The 14552-nt window shown below is 41.6% G+C and overlaps 1 protein-coding gene across 1 annotated transcript in view; it reads right to left on the bottom strand.

Moving 5' to 3' along the window:
* The window catches only part of FBLN2 (fibulin 2), a 127484-nt gene that overhangs the window by 17682 nt on the left and 95250 nt on the right, over window positions 1–14552 (bottom strand). The window contains 4 exon segments of the mRNA XM_079964961.1: window positions 1606–1740; window positions 11547–11687; window positions 13147–13248; window positions 13726–13836. Of these exon segments, the coding sequence (XP_079821087.1) occupies window positions 1606–1740; window positions 11547–11687; window positions 13147–13248; window positions 13726–13836 (489 nt within the window).

The following is a 14552-nucleotide window of genomic DNA, read 5'->3' as shown; positions in this document are numbered from 1 at the left end:
TCAGAATAGATCCATTGAAGTTAATGGACATGATTAACTTAAAGGTAAAGGGACCCCTGACCATTAGGTCCAGTCATGGTCGACTCTGGGGTTGCGGCGCTCATCTTGCTTTATTGGCCGAGGGAGCCAGCGTACAGCTTCTGTGGCCAGCATGACCAAGCCGCTTCTGGCAAACCAGAGCCGTGTACGGAAATGCCATTTAGCTTCTCGCTGGAAGGTATCTACTTGCACTTTGATGTGCTTTCAAACTGCTAGGTTGGCAGGAGCAGGGACCGAGCAACGGGAGCTCACCTCATAGGGATTTGAACCACAACCTTCTGATCAGGAAGTCCTAGGCTTTGTGGTTTAACCTACAGCGCCACCCTAAGATTCATTAATTTCAATGGGTCTGCTCTGAATAGGGCTTAGTTGAATGCAACTCAGTGTTCCTAGATCATCTCCCATTCAATTTTATGGCAACAATTTTATGTATCAGTTTGCTAAAATCAGGGGCTTCACCCCACCCCTTACACTGTTAAATTCATAAGCATCTGTAAATGGTAATGATGACAAATATTTGAAACCAGCTAACATAAACTGGAGTGTCTGTAAGCAATTCAATGTTAAAGAGTTTCCTTGACAATTGTTATCACGCTCCCCTTCATGTATCCAATAAACACGTGGAGAGAAGAGAGGTAGTAGCTGCTAGACCCACAGTGAACCCGTGTTCAACTGATGGTCCTGCTCCAGCCCTGAGCAGAATGTAAGTAAATCAGGGAAGTAAATTACTACCTGGTGAGTGGATTTCTTCCATATGAATACCTTTTCTAGGCATTGGCAGGGCAATCAGAGCTGGTGCAGCAAGCGGGACTGGATTAGACCCAATGACACCAAGTGACAGCAATGAGCCTAATGTGGTATTAACACAGGCAATTGGGAAACACTGGCCTGCAAGTGCTCCAACTGGAGAACAGCCTTTACCAAAGGTGTCATGGGTTTTGAAGATGCCCGAACTCAGGATGAAAGGGTAAAATGTGCTAAGAGGAAGGCACACTTGGCAAACCATCACCACAATCAACTCCCGCCCAGAAACCTATGTCCCCACTGTGGAAGGACATGTGGATCCAGAATTGGCCTCCACAGTCACTTACAGACTCACTGTTAAAACCGTGTTTACGGAAGACAATCTTACTTGGCTATGAGTGATCACCAAAGCAGTAGCAGTGGATCCCATGCTAGCTCAGTCCATCCCTGCCCATAGAACACCTTGCACTTTCAGCAGGTAGAAAAGACCTTGTAACCTGATGGAATGGTGCTAGCACTACTTTATAGGCATCTGTTCTGGGCTGGGTGGCAGGAGATCTCCGCCACATCCAATCCTTCCCCAGTGTAGTGTATTTAAGATTTGAGTAGCACTCTGATTCATGTACTAGGTACATCTGTTTCTACTAGTACGCTCTCTCATTTTCTAAAGTATTAACTGCAACCCAAGATTCTTTTGGAAGACCCATCTCATTGCATTTAGGTTGTTGTTATAGTGTGTTGTGCTTATATTTATTTTGAAAATTAAAAATATACTACCCCCAGCACACAAATCACCACTCATACTAAAATAAGTAAACTCACCAACACATTCACCATCCTTCAGCTCATAACCTGATTCACAGTTGAGTTGCTGAAGACATGTAAAGGATCCAATTGTGTTAACACAGTGCTCCCCTCTCTTGCAGGTATGAGCGTCTGTTATACATTCATTAATATCTATGAGAGGAAACAGATGTCAGTATAGCACACACCAAAGAACTTACCTCTTTTAAGTTCACTACAGGAAACCAAACATCTTAAAAGATTTAGTAGAAGTTATTTTGTCCAAAAGGAAAGGTTTACATGGTGCTATTTCCAGAGTTTCCTGCCAAGGTAGAGGAGCTTAAAACACTTTCATTTTATAGGTGGAGTTATGAGACATATTCCTTCTTTTGATTTTGCACTGAATGATGCATTCATCAAGGTCACAGTGGAAAGAATTGATTAGACACAGAAGTTAGGAAGGCTTTGATGGAAAGCTTTACATTTCATGCGCAGGATGACCCCAGTTAAGACAGCACATATAATTTAGATTTCATGTTCATTAAAACATTTTCAGAGAGATTAAACCACTTAGGTGCAACAGGGCACAAAGGACAAACATGAGTAGAACAACAAAGCAACCAGGAGTAAGAACCGCAAAGAAGGACAGGTATCTTTGCCAGGACTTAAGTAAGACTAGTTCATGCTACACAATAGGAGTTTGCTCTAGGGCTGTATAGAGGACCTATGGTTGACAGTTGGGCTGTGGAGGTCCTAGGATTTAAGCCAGAATCTGATTCTTGCCATTTCCAATTCAACTGTGACCATAATACAGATACAGTCCATAACAGATGTTATGGTGGAGCTGTGTTCATCTGACCTCCCTCTGGCTGAGTTACTGCTGCAAACTAGGACAGAGAGGGGGAGGAGTGAGGAAGCAGCAAAGCTGGGGTACAGCAGATGTTCTGGCAAGTGCACTAGATTGGTTCCACTGGTGCATTTGCACCATGCTGACCACACCACTAGTTCACTTCTTCTTCTTTTTTATATATAGATATTTATTAGAGTTTCCAAATTAATACAAAAAACAAAAAACAAAAATACACAAAAAATAACAAAAATACAAAAATACAAAATTAAAAAACAGTTAAAACAAATATCATTTCCATTACTTATTTCCATTAACTTGTTTCCCAGACCTCCTCTCACCTCCCCCTTTTGTATTCCAATTCGAATTCTTAACTCAACAAATCCTTATTGTAACTTATTTATAACTTATTATAACTTATTGCTCAACCTTTACATTACAGCTGGTAACCACTTAATTTCTGTCCAACATCATTCTAACATTCATTAATTTTGTAGTATTTCTGCAGATAGTCTTTAAATTTCTTCCAGTCTTCTTCCGCCGACTCTTTTCCCTGGTCTCGGATTCTGCCAGTCATTTCTGCTAGTCCCATATAGTCTATCACCTTCATCTGCCATTCTTCCAGGGTGGGTAAATCTTGTGTCTTCCAATACTTTGCGATAAGTATTCTTGCTGCTGTTGTCGCATACATAAAAAAAGTTCTGTCCTTCTTTGGCACCAATTGGCCAACCATGCATAGGAGAAAGGCCTCTGGTTTCTTCAAGAAGGTATATTTAAATACCTTTTTCATTTCATTATAAATCATTTCCCAGAAAGCCTTAATCCTTGGGCACGTCCACCAAAGGTGAAAGAATGTACCTTCAGTCTCTTTACATTTCCAACATTTATTATTGGGCAAATGATAAATTTTTGCAAGCTTGACTGGGGTCATGCCACTAGTTCACTTCTTCTTTTCTCCATCCTGGTATGCAGCAGCATCTCAAGCCAGAGGGAAGGCACTGTATGCTACTGGGTATAGTAATGGTGACAGGGACATACATAGCAAGAGGCTGTAGCAGAGTGAAATCGCTTCACCTGTTTTGTGAGAAGGTCCAGGGATTCCTAATATATCCTCAATGAGTTCCATATCCTCAATCAGTTGTATATCGATTTATTCATCAGATCTTACAGGAGGCAGTGTTCGCTAGGAGTGTTCACAGGTCCCAAGATTTCCTGTGTGGGTGTCCATGCTCTCTTCATTTTGATCTGTGATTCAGCTTCTGAGCCGAATTAAAATGAAGTTCTGTGTCCCCCATTTGCTATAATAGAGAATCTTAAAAATATGCATAGCTTTCTCCCTTTTTGGCCAAAGTGGGTGAAATTTATAGGTACATGAGCCTCCCTCCTCCACAAATGAATTAAGCCTGCCCAGTGCAGGCTGAGTATATCTGGAGATTTTCATGCAGGACACGTTTTAAAAAAATTATTTAAACAAAGGAAAATCTGTAACTTTTTTGTTTTCTATCCAAATTGGTGCAGTTTGCAGGCATGGCCATCCCTTCTGAGGCTGTCAAATTCAGAATGATAGTTGCAGTGGTTCTCCCAGCAGCGAAGAACATTTTGGTGTGTATACAACAGAATTTGGGACAGGTGGGGTAGTATTGGTGGTGGGGAAAGAACATGGAAATACTGGGATGGGGGAAATGTCATCACCCAGCAGGGACCCTGTTACTCCAAGGTTTGGTGGTGGTGGGTGATCTTCTGCCTCTCATGGATTTTGGGAAATACAGCATCTTTTCCCTGGAAGAAATATAATTCCATATTTATTTCCACAGGAGAAGTGAGTGGTGAAAAAAATATTCCTGAATGTCTGGGGTGGGGAAATGTAACTCTAGCAACATGGACCATTTCCCCAGCTTGGTTTTGTTTCTCAGAAACAATATGGCCATGCATTCTTCAGACAGCTGAAGCCACAGATCCACCCAAAAGCTTAGGTGGTCCCTGATTTACCTTGAAATGTCTTGAAATGTCTGGCAACCCAGCCAGATTGGTGGGGTATAAATAATAAAATTGATGTTGTTGTTGTTGTTGTTAATGGCACAATCCAACTCAGAAATGTGAGACCTTTCCCTGAATCACCCCAATTCACCTCATTGTTTGAGGTACACCCCACTAAAATCCAGTCCTCTTGGGAAAAGAGCAGCTACACTAGCAATGTGTTCAGATAAAATAAATCCTGAAATAAATAAATCCTCAGCCAGACAGTCCATCCGTAATATACAGGCTTTATGTGATAGAAATACAACCAACAAGCCACTTACGTCTCATAAGCAAGAATGGTGCATCTCAAAAATAAATAAAGGGATTATTTTTTTAAAAAATGTCAAAGGCAGAAAGGGTGTAGAAATCCTACTGGGAGCTACAGAATAAGCCAGGCTGACAGCCATTATAGAAGCAGCCACATACTGAGTCAGACCAATGGTCCATCTAGCTTAGAATTGCCTTCACTGACTGGCAGTGGCTCTCTATGGCATCAGGCAGGAGTCTCTTCTAGCCTTACCTGGAGATGCCAGGGATTGAACCTGGGGCCTTCTGCATACAAGACAGATGTTCTACAGTACATTGTATTACAGTAAAGTAATATAATGGAAGAATACCTGACTCGGCAGTACTGCATGTGAAAATGATCTGAGGATTGCAGTTAATCACTAGCTGAGGGATGAATCAACAGTGTGATGATGATAATGACCTGAACTAGAGGTTCTCAGACCCCCTGAGACAATTTGGGGAAGGGCAAGGTGTGGGAGGAGGGGGCGAAAGTACCGTTGAACTAACAGAAGACCTTGCATGGGCTTCTGCTAGCAGGACTACGTTAGCTGAATCCTGTCCAATGAAGTTGGTTGGTGGTATGGGAAATAAGTCATATGAGAGAAGTCTGAAAGTTCTGGGTATGTTTAGCCTGGTGAAGAGAAGGCTGAGGGAGAATACCTGAAGGGCCTTCATATAGAAGAGGACAAAGACTCTGGACACTGTTCTAGCACTTTCACAATATCTGCTGATAAAGATGGAAAGGAGAGATCGAACGGAGTGTCGTCTGCACAGAGGTGACACCACACTCCAACTCTCCAGGTGACTCCTCAAGGAATAGGGGGGTGGATTTATGAATAGGAGGGTGGGTCTACACCACCCGTGAGGCAGGGTTCGGGTGGTCAGAGATGGGAGAAGAGGAGACAGGAGAAGAAGTACTGGAATGCATAGAGATGGAAGACATAGCCTCAAAGAGAACTGGGCTGTTAGAATTTCCTCTGTCCTCTCCTCTGCTGTCTCCAAAGATGAGGAGGGTTTAAAGCGAGAGGAGCAGCTGGTGTTGCTGCACAGGAGAAGCCACCAGTTGCTTGCACACACTACATCAGAAGGTGGGGTTTAAATGTGCTGATGGAGGCATGATGCACATTTGCTCCAGGTCTGAAGAAGGAGATGCCTATTTCATAGGAGCTGTGCATGTGATTCTTTTTTTTTTATAATTTTTATTAAAGATTTTTTAAATACAACAAACAAAATAAAACATACAGAAATGTCATGTGTCATAACATATTTTCTGATCCTCCTTGGACTTCCTCACATCTCCCGCTCCTACGTTCCAAATTTATAAAAATTAAACCAGCAATTTCTCACCTTATCCCCACCTTAAAATCCCTTTTTACAATGTTATATCTTAAATTTTAGATATGTTTATTTCCTCTTCAGTGCATTAAGATTAACCCAATAATTATCTAAAATTTTAGTTTTTTCATAAATTTAACTTATCTTCATAATTCACTTCATTTGTTTCCATGGTGCCCAATTGTTTATGATCAAACATCCTGCTTAACATTCATACAATTTACGATACTTTTGCAAATAAATCTTAAATTTTCTCCAATCTTCTTCCACCGTCTCCTCTCGCAGGTCTCGGATTCTGCCCGTCATCTCGGCCAGTTCCATATAGTCCATCAGTTGCATCTGCCATTCTTCCAGTGTGGGTAAATCTTGAGTTTTCCAATGCTTGGCAACGAGTATCCTTGCTGCTGTTGTTGCATACATAAAAAATGTTCGATCCTTCTTTAGTACCCCTTGGCCAACAATACCCAAAAGGAAGGCCTCTGGTTTCTTAAGGAAGGTATACTTAAATACCTTTTTCAGCTCATTATATATCATTTCCCAGAAAGCCTTCACTTTAGGGAAAGTCCACCAAAGGTGAAAGAACGTTCCTTCATTTTCCTTACATTTCCAACACTTATTATCAGACAAGTGGTATATTTTTGCAAGTTTGAGTGGGGTCATGTACCATCTGTATATCATTTTCATTACATTTTCTTTCAAAGCATTACATGCAGTGAAATTCAGCCCAGTAGTCCACAATTTTACCCAGTCCTCAAACATAATATTGTACCCAATGTCCTGTGCCCACTTTATCATAGCCGATTTAACCATTTCATCTTGTGTGTTCCATTTTAACAGCAAGTTATACATTCTTGAAAGTACCTTAGTCTTAGGCTCTAACAGTTCCGTTTCTAACTTCGATTTTTCCACCTGGAATCCTAGCTTTTTATCAAGTTTAAAAACTTCTTTAATCTGAGCATAATGTAACCAATCTCGCACTTTGTCTTTCATTTTCTCCTGACTCTGCAATTTCCAGTTGTCTCCATCTTTTTCTAATATTTCCCAATATTTCGGCCATTTGGCCTCCATATTGAGTCTTTTTCGGGCCTTAGCTTCCAATGGTGAAAGCCACCTTGGAGTTTGTGCATGTGATTCTTGCACCTTAGGAGCTGCTGTAATAGAGCGCTGTGCTTATAAAGAACTAAATTTCCAATCCAATGTCCTCATTGGGGCAAGGTGCTCAGGACACTCACTAAAGTTTCCAAGGTGAGGTTGGGAAGTCATCTGTTGGGAGAGGAGCAGGGTATGCTCTTGCTCTCTCCATTTCCTGTATCAAGCAAAGGGTCTGAGAGATGGTGTACAAGGCCTCTTCCAACTCTCGATGGTTCTCAAAAAGCTGTCAGAGATTAAAGATGGAAGGAAACAGAATGTAATTGGAATCCCTAAGCAACCTTGAACATTTAATTAAAACTAGAATGATATGGAAACATGAAAACAGAGAAGACTCCAATTATTTTCACCATCTCCAAGATGTATAAATAGCTCCCTCCCTGGAATTTATACCAGTGAAATAAATTTCACAGGTTTGACTTGCATGCTGATTGATTTCAGTTGAATGTGAAGACTTAGCTGAGAGAAGAAAATGCAATCTATATTCTTTGGGAAATACTGACCTGTCTGGAAACAAACTGAATCACACTGCGAAACAAATATTTTCAACATTGTCTTATTTGTAATGTGCAATCATGAAATTTGATGAATGCCAACAAAAATTAAATAACTCACTGAGTCTAAGGAAACATTCACAGAAAAGTTTACTTGTGGCCCAATTCTATTGATGTTTACTCAATGAGACTTACTTCCAAGTTAGCATATCTCAGAATACAAAGGCTGTAATCCTCAAGATACTTACTTGGGAGTGAGCCCAAAGAAACTCAATGGGGAGTGCTTCTGAATATATCTTCTGCATAGCATATCTTCAACACTCCTAAAATATGTGGCCTAAAAATCTCCTTGAAGTATCCTCCCAGTTATCACGGAAATGTTCAGCTGATTCTGCCTTTTGTTTGTTTTTTTACAACAAGCAACAACGTTAACAAGTCCTCTCATGTTCAGTTCAGAGTCAGCTTTCCAAATATGTACAGCATATGGTTGCATTAATATACTGAAATCTGAGTGGGGATTTTAATGGAATCTTTCGTGCTTTTTAGATGAATTACTTTTCTAATATCTGCTACATTTCATTATTGCCTTCCGTGAATATTTGGGTAGCTTTAGAAAAAGCTGCTGCAATGACATGAGTCAAAGACTTTCTGAGAGCTTGCAAGACTCCCACTGTAAACTGCTTGCTTTTACTCCAATGGCCATCCTTCAAAGGTTGGACTCCTAACCAGTCTATTCATCACAAAACGACTGTCTGCAGTCATTTCTTGGCAAGTATCCATGTACGCAAACTTGCAGAAGCGGCTTGGCAGATGGAGGTGGAGCCACTATGCTAGTTTCCTGGCAGGCAGGCCACTGCTGCTTACCCAGAGAGAAAGGGAAAGGAGTGAGACCACAGGAAGGTCAGTGCTGTGCAAGCGCGTAAGCAGGAGCAATGGAATGACAACACTAGCACCATGCCAACCTCCCTACCACCTTGCCTGTCTCCCTCCCAGCAAGTAATAGTGACCCACCTGCCAGGAAGCTAGCACGGTCGCTCTGCCCCACCCAATGAGTCACTTCTGCACACTTGTGATGCGATGCATCAGCCTCTGCTGTTCCTGCTATCTTCTCAGTCATTTGAGGCTCTGCAGAGCACAGAGCTGACTACCACCAGTAAACAAAGGGTAGTTTTGGGAGGGCCTGATATTCCTCAGGTGTTCATGACTGCGCTCAGCATTCCCATCCAGGAACACAGGGAATCTGCCATCCCACACAAAAACACCCATAACACTAAAACTCAAGGTTGGCTAGTTAGCGGTTAAGGAGCATAAAAGGGATGTGTAGACTTGTATAGAAAAACAGACTCAGTCACAACTAAGTCTGTAAGTTGAAACATTGCTGAGTTGAATGCTAAACACAGAGGTTTCCTAACCTTTGCAGTAAAGATCCCTTCCTGCGATCCCCTTTGGCAGAAGTCACCAATACGGTAAGTCCTTCCTGCTTGAAACCACTACTAGGATGAGAGGTTGAGCCACACTTGTAGCTGGGATCTTGCTTATACTTCCTCTTGGCTAAAGTGGCAGAGACCAAAAGGATCTACAGCAGCCTTTTTGCTGCCACCTGTTGGTTAAAAGAATTTGTAAGAACATAAACTGGTGGACAGTTTATGTTGCAACCTATTACATTTTTGCATCTTGATGTAGCAGAAAAGGAACACCACCTTACCGGCTGCATCTTCAAATTAACCATAAGTACAGCCAAATGATTTTCATTAACACATCTAGACCTTGGGAGGAATTTGGCTTTTGTTTGCTACTGGTCTCTTGTTGCTGTTGCTCGTTAGCTTAAATGGATGCTGTTGTGGCCATATCCCGGGGGGGAGGGAGTGTTTGAAGGGTGCTACCTAAAGATTGCTGCCTAGACATCCAAACTGGGTCACCAGCTTTTCCTTGGGGTAAACATGCAGAGCTAAAGTTCCCAATGTTTGTAGAAGAACTGACTATTAAACCACTCTGAGAATTGTAGCTCTGTTAGGGAAATAGGGGTCTCCTAACAACTTTTAGCACCTTTAACAAACTACAGTTTCCAGGATACTTTGGGTAAAGCCCAGGACTGTTTAAAGTGGTCTTCTACTATCGTATATGTATAGTACAGCTGGGATGTATGGCTTTCCAGGATTGTGCAAATGTGCAGGACCTCAGAGGCAGGCTCACAGCTGCTTTGCTCTTCCCATCCTCTATATTCCAACTGCACAGTGAGCTAAAACAAAGTTTGGCTTAGTGTGTTGTCCAAACTTATGCTCACTTCTCACCACAAGTTGAGACCAAGGAGTGGGGGGGGGGGGGGAAATGCTGGAGAGGAGCTTACTGTGTTGTGTGAACTAGGGCAGTGAATCCTTTTTTTGTGGTAAACATGAAACTTTTAGGAGAGGAAAAAATGCAGTTCTTATTCATGGAACAACACAGAAGAGGTGTCTCTATGCTGCATTAATAGACAGTGACTTTTACAGCATGTCTGACTATCAGGAATTCTGGAAACCCACTTAGGAATGCAGCTGGAATTTCAATCTTTTCCATTATTTAACTACAGGAAATTCAAGAGACAATATTCTTCTTAAGTGATCCATTTTGGAACCAGAGAAGATGGCTCCCTTACTGGTAAGTTTACACATACTGATGTTATTAACAACTTCAGACATTAGAAATGCATAATTTGCAGGCATTAAGTTCAAAATCGTTTACATTTCCCCCCAAAATAGTTCAAGACAGAGCACGAAAGCAGTTGAGCTTGCCAAGGATTCTTTATGGTTCTTTCGAGGGACAGCAACTCAATAAATTAGAAACCATCATATATCTGTGGTTTTCCCTGCCTCCTTAAAAAGTCAAGAAAATGTTAATAATGGCAAATGAGTACTCCATGTACCACACGTACAGCAAAGTCAAATGCAAAGACAGGAAACACGTGCATATGGAATATGTGTCAGAAACAACATTTATCTAGAACCATTTGTGCTGCAGGATAGCTCAGACAAAACTTAACTAGGAGAGGCATGCCTCATTGTGAAAGAACAAGCCACCTTTTGGTATGTGTTAAAATTGTATGCATTACATCTCACACTAATAAGGAATATTGGCATCAGTTACAACCAGTGCTATTTTTCTATATAAAAAAGAGGTGCCAGAACTCACCATGAACACCTATTATGATGGTATTATAATGGTAATGGCGCCCACCTTAGAGGTGTCGGAACTGAGTTCCGGTGAGTTCTGGCTGGAAAAAAGCTCTGGTTTCAACTGTGTTCAAATGTGGGCTTGGAGTGGAACCAGCTGAGGGTAACGGGGAATTTTCAGGATGCTATCAAAGTGGCATAAAGGACAGCAACGCAGCCCAGTTTGGCAAATCCTTCCACTGGCTCACTGGCCCACCATGGACCATGCAGCTCCGTGGCTTCCTATTAGGGATGGGTAAAATATAACCATTCAGTTCCTCCCAGTTCCTTCTTCTCTCCCCACAGTCCTTCCTGGTTGCACTGTCTTTCACTGTGGTCATGAGACAAATACATGAAGCTGATATAACAAGACAAAAGCCACAGATGTTATGAAGGTAGGTGATTGAAATGGTTGCCTCTCCTCTACCAGAATGGAGCCATCACAGCTATGGATGTTTAAGACTATATAGAGATTTTGCTTGGGCAAAAGCCACGCAACAGAAAATGGACAATGTTAAACACAATCCAGATAACAGGGCATGCCTTTTCATGGACTTAAATACAGAGAGGGAGGGGGGGGGGATTATAGCACCCAAGATATGAAGCTGAGCACATTGCGTAGCATGAAGAATTATGGTGCCACCTATCATATCCTCTTACCAACACATTTTCTATGCATGTTGAGTACAAAGCCCTCTGCACAGATAACACTGTGGTTGACACAGTAGAATGATCCCCATGTGTTCACACATAATTGTCTTCTGGAGCAACTGTGAATACCTGTAAGGCACTCATCCAGGTCTTTATCAACACATTGCAGTCAAAAGGGAGGGGGAAAACAAAATTGTATTAGAATTACTCCGGGGATGAAATAACATTTGTTCCACACTGAAACTATCTAATTAACAATGTGCCTGAGTTATGGTGCTATAATTTCCTTGTGCTAAATTTTCAAGTCGTTGAACTCATTCAAGAATTGAAGGTCTCTGGATCTTCAGCTGGGCCCTTTTGCGCTGTTGACTTCAATCTCTATGGATTGCTTCTGCAAACTTCTCCTTCAGCTTCCTTGGATTTAGTGGTGCTTTCTCTTACTTCTTACATGCCAAAGAGGCAGAAGGTGAAACACTGAAGTCATCAGGGTGAGGAAGGTCCTTCCCAACAGAAACATATTTGCTTCTGCTATTAGTTCTAGCAGACTAGTCACACAATACACATGTGAGGTCGCTTTGCACAATACTATCTTTGACATATTGAACTGAATGGCAAAGTCATTGCCCAAGAGTAGCACATATGACAGTCTTTAAGTGACTCTCATTGGGACTCAGCCAGAGTGGTTTCCTATTCAGTTTGCTATGAGAAACAGAACATTTTCTCCATACTATCAAATCGCTCACTCTCTTTTAGTTTGCGGTGGCATGAAGGAAATGCCCCAATTCCTGTGGTATGCTCTTGCTTAAGCAAGACCTTCTTGCATAAAAGAAGCAACCACAGGAGGCTTTCAATGCAGTTTTCACACTGTGGGTCATACACCAGCACTTAGGTCATGGGCAAAAAATGAGAGCTTTGGTCTGATCATGAGGAAGGCAATGAAGGAGGTGTTTGACTCTTAATTGGCACTTAAATTAATTAATTTTCCACCCAGCGATATGTATCTCTAAGACAGAAAATTAACTTAGGTGCATGACAACATCAGTAGGAGTGCAGGCTTCATAGGGCACTGAAAGCAATGAATGGCAGTTTTATACATCAGATTTTAAAGCAGGGCTGCAAAGCCTGTGGCCTCACAGCCACATATGGGGTTCACCCTAATTTCATAGAGGGGAGAAAAGGTGGGGAAAAGATGGCACAGAAAGAGAAAACTGGGGAGGGGGGAATACACACACACATACACATTGTACTAATGTTTGGCCTTCAGCCCAGTCATGAGAAGCGTCAGCCCTGTTGACACGTGGAAACCCCACAAGGGAATGTGACACATTCTCCCTGTTTTTGAGACAGCAAATGCTGTTCAAGATCACCCACAACCCTTCACCCAACAGCTATTTAGCATGATGTATAAAACAGGCCATCCATGTTTGTGACTTGCCTCCAACAACATCAATGAACTGAGCAACTGGGCTGCCCAACACCTCTTGTGTCATGGCCTGCACCAGTTAGCTAATGTTCTCATGAAGCACTCTTGCAAACAAGCTGCTAGGAAGCTTCCCTGATACATTTCCATGTATGAAACAGAGTAGATAGAATTCCAGCATTCACGTACCTTCACAGGAAACCCCGTCTGACATCAGAGCATATCCAGGTGAGCAAGAGCACACAACTGCCCCTTCCAAAGTATTACATATGTGCTTGCAGGGACCATTATCTAGGAAACACAGTGTTTGAAAAATGCATGAAATTCCTGTGCAAAGCAAAATTCCTTCCAAGTCCCAAGAATTCCTTCCTCTAATTATAACCCCTGTCATTGCACCAGGATGTAAAATGTGGAAACAAACAATCTATTCTCGTAACCTTAATCACTATGTACAAGCCTTCTTTTATAGGCAAACACACCTGTGTCATTCATTCTCATCTGTGCATTTGAAATTACCATGTACAGCTGTGTTGCCTCAACAGCCCTAAATAGATAGCATGAAATAACCTTGAATTCAGAAGCTAACCTCGAATTACCTCAGCACGTTACCTTCTGAGATTCTGTCCGTCTTTCGCTCTCTTCAGGCTAATACTGGAGGCAAGCAATGTGTGGACGTGTGTTGAAATCAAAACAGCCGAGAAAGCTTTTGAATGTATTGCAGACTTGTAAAAACCATCTCATGTCTCCACCTTGCCTATTTAGACATACCTTTACACTTCTCTTCCTCTTCGTTGATGGTTGCGGGCTGGATAGTAAAGGCTTCTGGAGCAATAGTGGCTTTGTCCTGTAAGGCAGTATTTGGTCCATCTTCTTCAAAATCTGTACATTTATATTATATAAAAATGGAGGAAATCAACTTTAATTTGCTTCATATATCTAAGTAGCCACAGGGACATGAACAGTAACTAAACTATTATTTGTGGCTTCTAAGGAAACACAGAATGCTTCCAGACAGAGAGCTGATATCATAAACAGATTGTTTAGGTCCAATTTCGCTTTGTTTGGTATGTAAGGTCCCACACACTCCTGCTTTTTCAGTAATCATATTCACAGTGGTTCCATTGCTAGCAATCCACATCAGTGGGTGAAGCTTCAGCCGTTCCTCGCCTGCTCATTGAAAATTGGCTAAAGACAACTACAGTTGTATTTGAGAAGGGAGGGTTAAACAATTCTTTGTAAGGATACAAAGATAAAATGTAAGGATACATTTGTGACCGTGTAATGATATTTTGAAGATATTTGTCATTATGGATGCTGACAAATTTGTTTTCTGATCAAATGATGGGTACGGTCCATTCGAAGGGGAGCACTGGAAAGTCCCACTGAGTTATTTGGAGTTATTCAGGAGGTGTTTAAACCTCTTCCATTTACAACTGTGTTAATCAAGGTTCTTAACTTTGGGTGGATGCTACCCATGTTTTAGCATCTCAAAAGTGTATTTTTCTTCTATTTGAAAGCATACACATATATTAGACACAGATGAATATGAATTGCTAGTCATCACTAAGAGAAGGAATTACAGTGTAAGTCCACAA

The sequence above is a fragment of the Podarcis cretensis genome, assembly GCF_951804945.1.
Source record: "Podarcis cretensis genome assembly, chromosome: 2".
Taxonomy (NCBI): domain Eukaryota; kingdom Metazoa; phylum Chordata; class Lepidosauria; order Squamata; family Lacertidae; genus Podarcis; species Podarcis cretensis.
The sequence above is the reverse complement of the archived record's forward strand: the minus strand, read 5'-3'. Positions and strand labels throughout refer to the sequence as shown.